We start from the raw sequence: 14348 nt of genomic DNA on the forward strand, positions 1-14348 counted from the left end.
ACAGAGCTGATTGTTTGGTGATTGTGTATTTGGAGAAAGAAAAGTAAGGACAGGAATTGGAGGTTAGTATGTTTGAAATAGACAGTACTTCTGTAATAAATTATTTCATTGAAGGTCGCGCATGACGCAGCAAGCCTCTTGCGTGAGACATAAACAAGCACTGCGCCACCGTGTTCCCATGTTTAATAACATGCTTTCATTCCTATCATCATGAAAAAAATATCACGTATACATCTCAGTATTTTAATTATTCAGAGAGCTGCAATATCCCGAATGTAATGGATTATGTGTCTTGTCGGAGAAAGAGAAAGCCTGTTTAAGAAGCAGGTAGTGATTCACACAAACAGAGCACATAAAAGAACACATACAGAACAAAGCATTTAACATGCTACTTTAGTTTCGATGGGATTTGAGAAACTAGTAAATTAAACGATTTTAAGATGAAGTTTATGACGTTCTACTTTAATGGCAAAATAAACTACATGATTAAAGTGGAAATTTCGAGATTAAAGTTGACATTTCGTGCTTTTTTCCCCACTGTGTGTCTATTTTTTTTGTCTGTACCCTAATAAGCTTTCATATGACACTCAGACGGTGGGCTACGACTCGCCTTTTCACGGCGACTTTGATATGTGACTTCTTTTTTATTTAGGGCACTGTGCAACTTTGCGAACTTGAGCTTTCGAGTTTCTCTGACACTCTGTCACTCGATCAACTTCCTTTTGTTGTTTATATCACCATTTAAACCCACAAATAGTACGTTTTTCTTATTTATTCTTATATTTTCCCCCATGCTTTTCCCATTGTCTTTTCACAGAAGGCTGAGCTTAAGGGCTATTTATAATGAATTGCATATTCAAAGAGGCGTAATGCTGGGAGGAGATGGGGCGGGACAGAAGGCGCGTGCACGTGCGTTACTTTTCACGCTGATCGGGATTTATGTAGCGGAAGAACGTGGAAGTTTGCGTATGCACAGATTCCTGCATCTGGATTTTTCTGTGCGTATGCACATTCCCGCTTTTGTGCTTACGCCATGTTATAGTGTGAGTTCTACGCACGGCGTTATACATGAGGCCCCTGGTCTTGTGCTTACATGTTCAATGGCTGTTTTGCTCTAAAGTTCTTTTAGGATGGCAAAGATTTTTTTTGGTACACCTCACATGCAGGTCACTTTTGTGTAATTTCTTTTTGATTGTCGTGGCTCTGAGGCTAGTGGTCTGTGCTGGCAGTCGGAAGGTTGCCAGTTCAAATTCCATAAACGTCAGAAAGTGATTCCACTCCATTGGGCTCTTGAGCAAGGCCCTTAACCTACAATTGCTCCATTCTGGGTATGACGTTAACCTACATCTAGCCCAGCAAGCAGGTCCTCCAACTTTTAGGGAAAACTCAGGGGTTGGCACTCTAGCCACTGGAAAAAAAAAGTACAATTTTCAACTCCATTCAAATTAGTGTGGTGCTGAGGTGTCAACCGTTGCACGGCTGTCCTCAGGTCCTAATTTTTGGATCCTGAGGTGGTTTGTTGTATGGTGGGTGCAGCAACACACTGTATCAGTGCATGCTCCCAGTCTCCTTTCTGAGTGTAGATGCATTTATTTTGACAAAAACTTTTGCAAGCATTACCTGCAGATTCTACATTCTGCATAGTTCTTGCAGACTTCTTTTAGTATCAGACTGTCAGCTCTTGGGCTGAATTTGGCTTTTCTTGGACAAATTAGCAGCTATTTTAAATTTATGCAATTTTTAGATGGTTTTGCTTACAGTGGAATGAATGACTTTAAATGATTTGGTAATCTTTTTAAACCCCTTGTCAGATTTAGGCATCCCCAAAGTTATTTCTGAGGGCTTTAGAGGGCTCTCTTCATTTTGGCATAATGACACCACACATATCAGTAGCAAAGAGAATAGTAGATCCTCGAAATCAGTGGTTTAAATAAGACTTTCGGGTCCATCTGCATACTCCCTAAAGGGGTTCTAATCATTTGCACCTCATCTGGAACACCTGATTCTAATCTGATGGTTTTGAAGTGGTGATAAATGGAGGGTTGGACTTGTTTTTGCACATGACAAATCTGCATTTTTGTTCATACACGTTTATGTGTCATTTGTTCAAGTAGACCTTTATCAGAGGGCACAGTCTGCATGAAGATCGATTGTTTGCCTGTTCAAATATGTTGGAAAAAGTAAAAAAAAAAAGTCAACCGTTTCCAGGGGGTGTACTTACTTACTGACTATTTGCAAGTTTTTATTTTTTTTATTTTAAACAAGTTGGTTTTATAACATCAGTTTTTAAAATGTTACCATATTTTTGATTAGTAATATTTCATTTTTATATTTGTTTAAAATCTCTTGCCCCTTTCTTGTGGGCTTGTTTTTATTATTAGTAATTTTTTCTCTGTCCCTTTTCTTATATACAAATGTCTATGCGTGGAATTGTGTGTGTCTGTGTGTCTGTCTGGCTCAGAATTGCGAGGCTACAGCATGAACTGCAAATAGCCGGCAAGGTGGCCCCAAGTTAATGAGTTGGAAGAAGAAAGAATTACGAGGCTACAGCATGAAGCTGAAACCAAAGTGAAACCACCAAGGAAAAGACACACTCACTTAGCCGCTAATAGACAAGTGAGGCGAGCACATCGGCAAAACAAAACCTCAGAGGAGAGAGAGAAAATCGCTTAGCCACTGATAGACAAAGAGGGGGGGGGGGCGGGTTTAGCATGTCTGCAAAACGAAACCACTGACTCTGCATTTCAATTTTTCTTCTGATGATTTTGGGCTTTTTACAGCACGGGCTTACACAGCTAGTATATAATATGTATGAGAGCATACAAAAAAAATCCACTATAGATAGATAGATAGATAGATAGATACTTTATTAATCTATAGCATTAATTGTTTTTTATAGGTGTGATTACATCTACTTACATTTATTCTCTAAGTTGACACATTTTTTTCAAAATAACTCACAAATTGCAGCAGTATAGTTGTTTTCACATCTTTTCAATATGAAAAACAAAAGATAAAGTGATACACAAATTCACTGGCGATTAGAGTAAGTAGCAGGGTTTAAAATAGCAGCTTTGCTGTTTCTGTTCTTAACACATTTGCCAGCTGAAAGGGCGGCACTCTGATTTTTCAGGAGAAAAATCCACAAGAGGAAAAGTGTTGTTGTTTTATTTCCATTTTATACACATTGTGTTTTTAAGATATTAATTTTAACATTTCATAATATCAAGCATGCCCCATGTAACACATGCCATCATAGGTATGATCACCAACAGTAATGATACAGTTTACAATACAGTTGTTCCTGGACACCAGTCCTTCACTTAATGTCACCAAAACCAAGGAGCCAATCATAAGAGTTCAGGAAGTAGGAGACCAGTCTGCATTCTGTGGAGCGGGTCAGCAGCTTTCAGTTCCTTGGAGCAGCCATCACTGAAGATTGAAAAAGGGCCCATGTTGCTTTCTTCGATGTCTGCGCAATTTCCCATTTTTCTCCATCTACACACACCAGCTTCTATATGTACACAGTGGAGTCCACCCTCACTCTCTGTAAACATACACACCTCTGTGTTTGTGTTTTTTAGTGCTTATTGTTTGTGAATTAATATTTATTTGTGCAATAAAAAATGATGAAAAGCTACAAGAAGAAGACTCGCTAACTGACCAAGTTACCAGATACAGAAAAGACCCAAAATGATTCAGGATGCTGGAATTAGCAGTATGTTTAGTGAAGCTATACACATTGGTGTGGGAGGTGTCTTGAGGCTGCTATGTTTTTATTTTTTGTTGTTAAATATGATAGAAGTCAATTGAAATGTACATTCATTCAGCTGATGTATTTAGTAGTAATATAAAATAGACTGACATCCTAAATGCATGAAACCAAATATATGAGCAATAATTTATAAACACAATGTTAATATGCAAGTGATTTCACACATTATTGCCCATATATTGGCAGAGGAATTGGTTTGATGAAGGTCATGCAAATAAAATATCAATGCAAACATGCATCGTAAATACAACAGTAATCATTCTACAAACATTTTAGATTAGTGCAGATGACTCCAAGTTATGTTTTGAGGCCCAATGGTCTTAGCCTTCACAAATCTAGTTAATTAATCATAATAATAATTCATTACATTTATATAGTGTTGTTCTCACTACTCAAGAAGAAGAGTCAGCAAAGCATGGTTGGTTTGTGATGGGTCAGGTAAGACCTTTGAGGTGTTACAGTATGGAAGGGTGAAGAGAATTAGCATTGGTGAAAGGATCCAACCATCCATTATCCAACCCGCTATATCCTAACTACAGGGTCACGGGGGTCTGCTGGAGCCAATCCCAGCCAACACAGGGCACAAGGCAGGAAACAAACCCCAGGCAGGGCACCAGCCCACCGCAGATTGGTGAAAGGATATTCTATAATTTAAAAAAAAAAATGGCCCTTCATAGATCTAGACTTGGGGTCTGCAAAGGTGGCCCTGCAGGGTCGTAGTGGCTGCAACTATTAGTTCTAATCCAGTTTATAATGGGATGTCATTTATTGCTGATGAAGCACTTATTTCTCAAGCAGCACTTTTAGGTTTCCTGTTAATTATCTCACTTGTTAAGATTCCCCACCCTTATTTGCTTATTTTAGTTTTGAAATTCTGCATTCACTGTTTTTAATTGCCCCTTATTAGCAGTAAGATGCAAATGCCAATGAAACCAACAGTTCTCCATCCAGTGTGTAACCTGTTTGTATTCATTGTGAATTGGTTCGTTAATAAAACATGTGTGCACATACAAAGTTTTATATATTGCATTAAATTAATTATTGGATTAGATTAGATAAAGTTTATTAATTCCATGGGGACATTCAGATTCAACCGCAGCATAAACATAAAAACAAGGATACATACTCACAGGACAAATAATACAGTCAATTGATAGGTACATAAATAAATAAAAAAACTTAACAAGTACATCAGGTGGAGGCATTGAATTGACCTATAGCATGGGTTGAAAAGCTCCCCTGGGGCACTTCTTGGTGGAATGTGCCTATGGCTAAAAGTGCTTCAAGAGAGCACCTCCTGAAGGGAATGGAGGAGATTTTTCATGATAGCATTCAAATTTGCCACCATCCTCTTTTCTGCAACAGCTTCCAGGATATCCAGGGTTTACCCTGTGATGGAGCAGGCTTTAGTGATAAATTTGTTCAGATATTGTGCTTCTTTATGACAGTAATAAGCAAACACATTATCAAATATTACCCATTAAGAGGCAATTTTTACAGTATAGTTGAGACTGCAGCACATTTTTCACTTGTGTACAAAATAAAGTCATCTTAACCCTACACTTCCCTGCATCCCTCATCCCCAGTGTGCCACAGAACATTTCAGGCCATACTTTTTCTTTTTAGCAGCAAATATTTGGGCAGTGAAACCAAAATAAATCTGGAGGGCTAATAAGATTTCTGAACAATCTTTTTATGAGTAGGATGAATGTCAGAGGTACTGATTCAAGCAGCCCTGTTCTTGAAGCAATTGTCCTGTTTCTGTGGTTTCTCATGGCCTGATATACTTGTTGGCATTTTAATTTCCCTTTAGAAATCAATATATAATTGAGTGCTGAGATTGCTGTATATGTTGTTAAACTGTGACATACAGCGCCAGTCACTCTGACTATGTAATTATTCCTCAGTATATATTGCTTACCCCAATTAACTGTGCTCAAGAGTTGAGATCCTCTAAAGATTTCCTTCTCATTTCCCTAAACCCATGCTGCACTTGTGTCAATCAGTTCTTCTCGGTTCACTATCAGTAGTAGTTTGCAGTAAGAAAACCCAGAACAGAGCTATAGTGATCCAAGCAGCAGTAGGTACTTACACTGGTTTATACATAAATACTAATGTACATTATTATTATTTATTACTATTATTATATATACTAATGTGCAAAAGAAAATTTACTTATGCCTTTACTGCAGTAGTGCTGCCATACTAGCAGCTGATGTGTCTGATCCCAACAGTTTTGAATCTTGCCTCTTCTGTCAGTGTCTGTGTGCTCAGCTGTGAATTATATGGCAGTCAAAGGGCATATTAGTGTCAAAAGGATAAAGGAATGTCTTTTCCTTATAGGCGCTGGGAAGGAGGAGATCCTGGGGTGTCCAACCAGAAGACACCCACCACCATCCTACTGACCCCTGATGGAAAGTTTCACAGCTTTGGTTATGCTGCTAGAGACTTCTATCATGACCTGGACCCCAGTGAGTCAAAGCACTGGCTGTATCTGGAGAAGTTCAAAATGAAGCTGCACACGACTAGTGTAAGACATATTTTTTTTCTATGCATTTATGACATGGTCATAAATTTCACTTGCGTTGGATTAGCTGCAGTGTCGCTTATAGCCAATACTGTTAGTAAGATTGAAACAATTGAAAATGTCTGCATGTGTCACTCCAGTGTCCTTCATGAAAGATTGCTATGAAGCGGGTTCTGTCTCACCATAGGCCAGCTTTTCTCAAGTCTTTTATTATGTTGTAGAAACCGAATCAATGTTTAGGTCTGTCTGGTGCACAGACTTGAATGTGGGAGTTAAAGAAGACTAGCTAACAATTTACTTAGTGTTAGAAAAATCACATCCTCCAGCTAGCTTTTATCTGTCCGTATTACACTGTGCATGTAATATCCAGCAGCAGGGAGACATTGGAACTCGCTGACACTGGAACAGTTTGTCCCCTTTGCCTAAAGGGAGGGCAGATGTTTTCGTTTTATTTTTAAATTGGATCACAAATTTCTTTTGCTTGTCAGAATTACATGACGGCTCTCAACAAGTGAGTAAATTATGGTTTTCATCCTTTTCTCTGTGTCCCACAGAATCTATCAATAGAAACCGAATTGCAGGCTGCGAATGGGAAGAAAGTGAAAGCCATCGATGTGTTTGCTTATGCCCTGCAGTTCTTTAAGGAGCAGGCATTGAAGGTAAGAAATACCTTTTACCAGTGATGAAAGCCATCTATCTGTAACTTTTGACAGTAGTGATAAAGATATTTGTGCTCTTATAACTTTGATTTGCTGGACATGAACTCTCCAATCCCTTAGTGAGACTATTTACTTTGCTTATTACCTGTATTCATTTTTTTCTGTCACTTTCCCTTGGTTTTTTTAAATTACACTTAGTAAAACTTTACTGCTTTAAGTACTACATTCTAGATATCCGTCAATAAACACTGTTCATTAAAGTTAAAGTTTCCAGTTGATGTTCTGAAAAGTATTGGCTGATGATTAGGATGGAAATTCAGGGTCCACCAACAGGTTGAATCTCTCATGACACTCTCCCCTATCCCTGCCAGTCACTTTGCATTTACCTTATGTTAGTTTTTGGAGGATTAAATACCTTATGGTGGAGTACGAATAAGGACCAAATCTAAACAAATGTTGGGGGAGCCAGCCGTATCACCTCATTTAATTTAAACATAAGAAAGAACAAAACAAGCACACATTGGCCCAGAGAACAGAAAATAACTGAGGATTATATCCTTTCTTGTTCTACTTGATTAGATTGGATGAACAGGTCTGGTTTGGGAGGAGTTCCTTGTTCCTGTCACCTCAAAAATAAATGAGAAGATTCCTTTTGGGGATGTATGGGCTTTATAGGGCTCACACTGGAAGGGGCAGAGTCATTTGCCTTCACTGGAAGTCATCTCGGCACTGTGGAAGAATGAGATGACACTATTAGTGCCCTCTCGTGTCTTGGAGTGGGATTACATACAGTACCTCTGATGAGCCTGGAGGGCGATCCTCTGACGTTGCATGCATGACATCCTTTAAAGGCACTAATTTATTTTTGTAAGATTGTTGCCTGAGGGGAGTTGGCCCATTCTCATTGTGTCTGTGTCGGTTTTCCTCTCATGTCTCCAAAAATTGTCCAGTGAATTGGTGTAGAGACCCTGCGATGGACTGGTGTCCTGTCCACAGCTGGTTCCTTATGATACAGATAGACTTTGCCTGCTGGAACCCTGAATTGGATTAAATCAGATTTGACAATGTTAAATTTTATTCTTAAACCACCTTTCCCATCCTCTAAACACTTTATAAGTGGGTATGTGTGTATGTTATTTTATCCAGACTGAAGTTTTCAGATAAAAGAATGTCGTGTTTTATGTTGCAGGAACTGAGTGACCAGGCTGGCTCACAGTTCGATAATGCTGATGTTCGATGGGTAATCACTGTACCGGCAATTTGGAAGCAGCCAGCTAAGCAGTTTATGAGACAAGCTGCCTACAAGGCAAGTAATTTACCTGAAGTTGTAATTGATAAATTCAGCAATACCCTGTCTTCATTCAATGTAGAATAAAGGAACTAAGTCAGAAATGTTGACTGTATGACTGCCAGGAACTGTGAGTATACCGGAGGTGTCAGAAAATGTTTACCGTTGGCAACAGTCTCCGGTGTATAATTCATATTTCCAAGCTGTTCCTCCAGAATTGTTTTTCGTAGGATCCCTTCCTTTAGTCCCTACTTTTGCTTCAGACATTTCCAAGCGAAACAGCATAAATCAATATGTTAGTCTGTGATTTACAGCATGTTTTCTTTTTTTAAACCTTATGCACACTTACAGAAGAAAAAGTGATGCATTTCCTTCCTGGCAGACTGCTGTGTCATTGCGTAATGTACTTGTCCACACCAGTCAGGCAAATTAAATTTTACATGGGAGCATTTATGGGTATCTGTACATTTTTCCTGTGTTTACATATATCTCAATTAGAAGGAGTTCATGTAAAGAAGTGTGCAGGCAGTTGGTGGTTTCCTTTCTTCTGTTATTAAATACAGATTAGATTAGGTAAACGTTATTAATCCCCTGAGAAAATTCAGATGCATATTAGCAGTAGAAATGTAAAATACAAAGATACAGACTCTAGGACAAATAATAAAGCCAATCAATCTATCAGTAGAAAAATAAATAAATGTATTTTGTGCAAATATTTCAAAATTAACTTAACAAGTACATCAGAAAGAAGCACTGAATTGCCTGATAGCAGTGTGCAGAAAAGACCCCCCAGAGGCGCTTCTTAGAACATTGTGGTGGAATTAGCCTGTGGCTAAAAGAGCTCTAAGAGAACGCATCCTAGAGGGGAGAGAGGAGGTTTTTCATGATGGCATCCAGTTTTGCCACTCTACTCTTTTTTTCCACGACAGCTTCCAGTTTGTCCAGGGTTCATCTGATAGTGGAGTAGGCTTTCCTGATGTGTTTGTTCAGGCATTGTGCTTCTTTTCAGCTCAAGTTTCTTCCCCAGGAGCCCACAGTGTAGAACACCACACTGACCACTATGGACAGATTTAGCATTTCCGGCAGGTTGCTGCACATATCCAGAGACCCTAGTCTCCTTAGCAAGTCCAGTTAGGTCTGGCCCTTTATGTCCAGCGCTACTGTGTTGTCAGACCAGTCCAGTTTGTTGTTTATTTGAACCCCCTGGTACTTGTAGCTCTGCACTTCTTCTGCATCTTCCCTCTGAATGGTGACAGGTCTCGGAGACTTCTCCACTACTAGCTCTTTTGTCTTGCTGGTGTTAAACTGTAGGTTGGTGCCCTTGCACCACAAGATGAAGTTTCTCCACAAGCTTCCTGTACTCTGACTTGTGCCCATTATTAATGCAGCCTATGATGGAGGAGTCATCTGAAAATTTCTGTAAATTGTATTGTGTTTTTAATTAGTTGTCAGTTTAAGGTGTTTATTAATGTGACACAATTGATATTTTAGTATTGTGCTTTTCATTTAAACATAGCTTGTGTGGGTGTATGTACAGTATGTATGTATATGTATAATATAAAAATGTATATATGTGTATATATATATATATATATATATATATATATAATTGTGTGTGTGTATATATATATATATATATATATATATATATATATATATATATATATATATATATATATATATATATATATACACACACAGTGGTTACGGAAAGTATTCAGACCCCCTTCAATTTTTCACTCTTTGTCATATTGCAGCCATTTGCTAAATTCATTTAAATGAATTTTTTCCCTCATTAATGTACACACAGCACCCCATATTGACAGACAAAAAAAAGAATTTTTGAAATGGTTGCAGATTTATTAAAAAAGAAAAACTGAAATATCACATGGTCCTAAGTATTCAGACCCTTTGCTCAGTATTTAGTAGAAGCACCCTTTTGAGCTAATACAGCCATGAGTCTTCTTGGGAAAGATGCAACAAGTTTTTCACACCTGGATTTGGGGATCCTCTGCCATTCCTCCTTGCAGATCCTCTCCAGTTCTGTCAGGTTGGATGGTAAACGTTGGTGGACAGCCGTTTTTAGGTCTCTCCAGAGATGCTCAATTGGGTTTAAGTCAGGGCTCTGGCTGGGCCATTCAAGAACAGTCACAGAGTTGTTGTGAAGCCACTCCTTCGTTATTTTAGCTGTGTGCTTAGGGTCATTGTCTTGTTGGAAGGTAAACCTTCGGCCCAGTCTGAGGTCCTTAGCACTCTGGAGAAGGTTTTTGTCCAGGATATCCCTGTACTTGGCCGCATTCATCTTTCCCTCGATTGCAACCAGTCGTCCTGTTCCTGCAGCTGAAAAACACCCCCACAGCATGATGCTGCCACCGCCATGCTTCACTGTGGGGACTGTATTGGACAAGTGATGAGCAGTGCCTGCTTGTCTCCACACATACCGCTTAGAATTAAGGCCAAAAAGTTCTATCTTGGTCTCATCAGACCAGAGAATCTTATTTCTCACCATCTCAGAGTCCTTCAGGTGTCTTTTAGCAAACTCCATGCGGGCTGTCATGTGTCTTGTACTGAGGTATGTGTGGAGACAACCAAGTGCCATAATCTATGGTTTCTAGGAGCCCAGGCTTTTTACAGCACAGGCTTACACAGCTAATATATATAGTATATATATATTTTTTATATATATATATATATATATATATATATATATATATATATATATACACATACATACAAGGTAGTCGTGCCCGTCAAGGACGGGCTGCAGGCGACTTTTATCAGTATTGCAGGGTAAAAGTCATTAAGTGCAAAATTATTTGTACCATGATTAAATTTAGTAATAAAATGTTTTTTGTTATTTGTGCCACACGACGAATCGGGATTCGAACCCAGGTGGACAGTAGGTGGTGTTAGGTCCTAACTTTGTTCCGGCATCCGGGATCGAACCACCGATCAAGGGTAGTGTGCACTCTACCACCTGAGCTGTATGGATCTTAGTTCTAAGGCAATAATAAACATAATGAAAGTTGTTTCTAGTTTAAGTTATGTATGAAAGTGTCACATGCCATAAAATGAACGACTTATCTTTATCAAAATAAAATTATGAATCATTAACACAATCAATGCATACTTAACGAATATGTAAACTATGTTTATTCAAGTATTTAGAGCACGACAAAGTTGATTGCTGGAAGCAGCTCTTGCAGAGGCTCTTCGACGTGCGTCAGTGTTTCTTCGAAGTTGAGCTTGAATTTCAGACGCATTTGCTCGACTTTCTCGAGTTCGAATGCGATCTTGTTGACGCCTTGAATTTGCATCTTCCTCGTTTTCATGAAGTCTATTTTCTCGTAGTTGTCGCTCTTGCTCTGTTCTTTCGACAATTTCACCTTCAGTTGCATTTAAACGATTCTCTTGTTGTCGTAAACGTTCTTGTTCTCTTCTCTCAACAATTTCAACTTGAGTTGCGTTTGACCGACTTTCTTGTTGTCGTTGCCGTTCATGTTCACGTCTTTCAGCAACTTCAATTTCAGTGGCAGTAGAACGTTTTTGTTGCAATCGCAGACGCTCAATTTCGTGAACCAATTGTGTTTGTTCTTCCGTGCGGTTGCTTCTGTAAGCTGCAACTCGTTGCCGTTCATTTTGTCTCTGCTGCGAGATTTGAACACTCTTTGCTGCTTGTCGTACTGCACGTCGCTGTTTATTCCACAGTTTTTGTTCTTCAGTAAAAATTCTTTTTGGTTTCTTTGTTTTTGGCAATTCTTGAGGTATAGTTTGAGCACTTGAAATATCCAAAATCTTATTTCTTTTTGCATTTTCGTCTTCTTCAGTCGAGTGACTTCCTTCAGCTTTTCTTTTAATCCGATTGGTCACTCGCTTCCCAGTGCTTCGTTTTTTATTTTGTTGTTGAGGCAAATGTGCAATATTCAAATTCTTTATGGTCTTTTCTTGGGTTTCTTCGTCATTAAAATGCAAGCTTGCTTCTTTTTTAGTTGGTTGGTCCAAATTTTCAAAATTCGTAAAATATCAGCCAATCAAAACACTGATGTAAACGTACCAACCAACCAACAGACAGACATGCTGAAATATATATATATATATATATATATATATATATATATATATATATATATATATATATATATATCTATAGTGACCACTAGGGGCTGTTGCAGCACCACAATTATTATTTGCACCTTACAACAGTTTTCCTTCACCTTCCACTTCTCCAGGCAAGCTTTGTCCTCTTCCATCTGACTCTGACTCACCTGGCTGAGATTGGGCAGCTTCTTTTATCTAAGTCCCTGGCCTCCCCTACATAAAATAACTGAGAATTTTAGCCTTCATGGTTCTACATGATTAACTTAGATGAGCGGGTCTGGTATGGAAGGAGTTTCTTCTTCCGGTCAGCTCAAAACAAATGAGAAGCCTCCTTCTGGGGATGTATGGACTTTATAGGGCACACACTTGAAGGGGCATGGTCATTTTCACTCACTGGGAGTCTTTTCAGCACTGTGGAGAAAGAAGGAGATTATACTGTTAGCTACAGCACCCCTTGTGTCTAGGAGTGGTGTTACATACCTCTGAAGGCAATCATCCGATGTTGCATGAATAAGAGCCTTTAAAGGCCCTAATTGATTTAAAGTTGTTGTCTGGGTGGAGTTGGCACATTCTCCGTTTGTCTGTGTAGGTTTTCCTCTCACACTCCAAAAACTGTCCAGTGAAATGAACTGGTGTAGAGACCCTTGAAATGGACTGTTGTCCTGTCCAGTGCTGGTCCCTTATGATGCTAGGATAGGCTTTGGCTGCTGGAACCTTCAGTTGGATTAAATCAGATTGGAAAATGTTATGTTAAATTTTATTCTTAAGCCACCTTTCCCATCCTCTAAACACTTGGAAAGTGTATGTGTGTGTGTTTTAATCCAGATTGAATTTTTCAGATAAATAAATGTTATGTTTTATGCTGCAGGAACTGAGTGACCAGGCCAGCTGCAAAAAAACTGGCTGCATTGTAAAGCTAACGTAGCCTTTTAGCACTTAGAGCCACTGTCTCTGTCTAACCAGTTGGAAATAGGACTGTGATATTCCCTTGGGTATTTAACTTAGTATGTTGGGCCTGCATAATTTACCAAAACAGGTGCAAGCATTTCCAAAATGTTACGCAATATTTAAGAGGACAAAGAGTATTGGAAGACGAAAAGCTTTCCTTAAGCTCTCTGGAGCACTTGGGGTGAATGGAATAATCTATTACCTGGTTCTATCTAATGGTATCTTATAAGTCATGTATGTGCTGCTAAAATGGAAAACATATACATGTCTTTGAAATTGCTCAGTGTTCTCTTGATAAATAATGCAGTAAGTTAAGTTTGATACATCCGGATGATTTCATCCTTTGCCTCTCCCATTGGGAAAACATTTCAGATTTAAAACATCACAAAAGTGTAGGTAGCCAACAAGCAACTGATGTTTGGTAATATAAATATTTTAACTTTTATGTGGTGTGCAATGTCATGTTGGGTCATACTATACAGATACTGTTTTCAAACTTTTGTTTTTTCACATAGACTGAAGATAAAATGCAAAATCAAAATGCCCTGTAAAATTGCAACCTTTCCTTTTTACTATTTTAAGTATGACTACTGCAAAAATGTATAACAGTAACTTGTGTATTTTTGGTAAGGGGAAGTTTGTGACAGCACTGCTAACTGAGTTAAGATGTTTAAAAGTTTCTTTCTTTCTTTCTTTCTTTCTTTCTTTCTTTCTTTCTTTCTTTCTTTCTTTCTTTCTTTCTTTCTTTCTTTCTTTCTTTCTTTCTTTCTTTCTTTCTTTCTTTCTTTCTGCCATGATGTCTAAAAATCCTCCTACTGCATTGTGCAATTTTTCAGTAGTCCTTAGCCGCCTACTTTCTTGAGCCACTCCATTTTAAAGAGCATTGTAAAAAATAAAAATAAGTAATTATTGAAGTCTTACTGTCTACCAAACTACTTATTCCATGTGTCTATGGTTCTCTCCATGAAAAAAAAACGTCCTAATAGTTGTATGAAATTTACTCTTACCAAGTTTCCCACTATGTCCCCATGTTGTTGTTGAACTCATTATAAA

General features: G+C 38.4%; 1 protein-coding gene across 2 annotated transcripts in view; it reads left to right on the top strand.

Annotated features, from left to right (window-relative positions):
- Window positions 1–14348, top strand: part of hspa12a (heat shock protein 12A) — a 183537-nt gene that overhangs the window by 105086 nt on the left and 64103 nt on the right. For both annotated transcript variants that reach the window (XM_028796009.2, XM_051923467.1), the window contains exons 4-6: window positions 6119–6305; window positions 6857–6961; window positions 8151–8267. In XM_028796009.2, the coding sequence (XP_028651842.1) occupies window positions 6119–6305; window positions 6857–6961; window positions 8151–8267 (409 nt within the window). The remainder of the gene's footprint in view (window positions 1–6118; window positions 6306–6856; window positions 6962–8150; window positions 8268–14348) is intronic.

Source organism: Erpetoichthys calabaricus, chromosome 2 (assembly GCF_900747795.2).
Source record: "Erpetoichthys calabaricus chromosome 2, fErpCal1.3, whole genome shotgun sequence".
Taxonomy (NCBI): domain Eukaryota; kingdom Metazoa; phylum Chordata; class Cladistia; order Polypteriformes; family Polypteridae; genus Erpetoichthys; species Erpetoichthys calabaricus.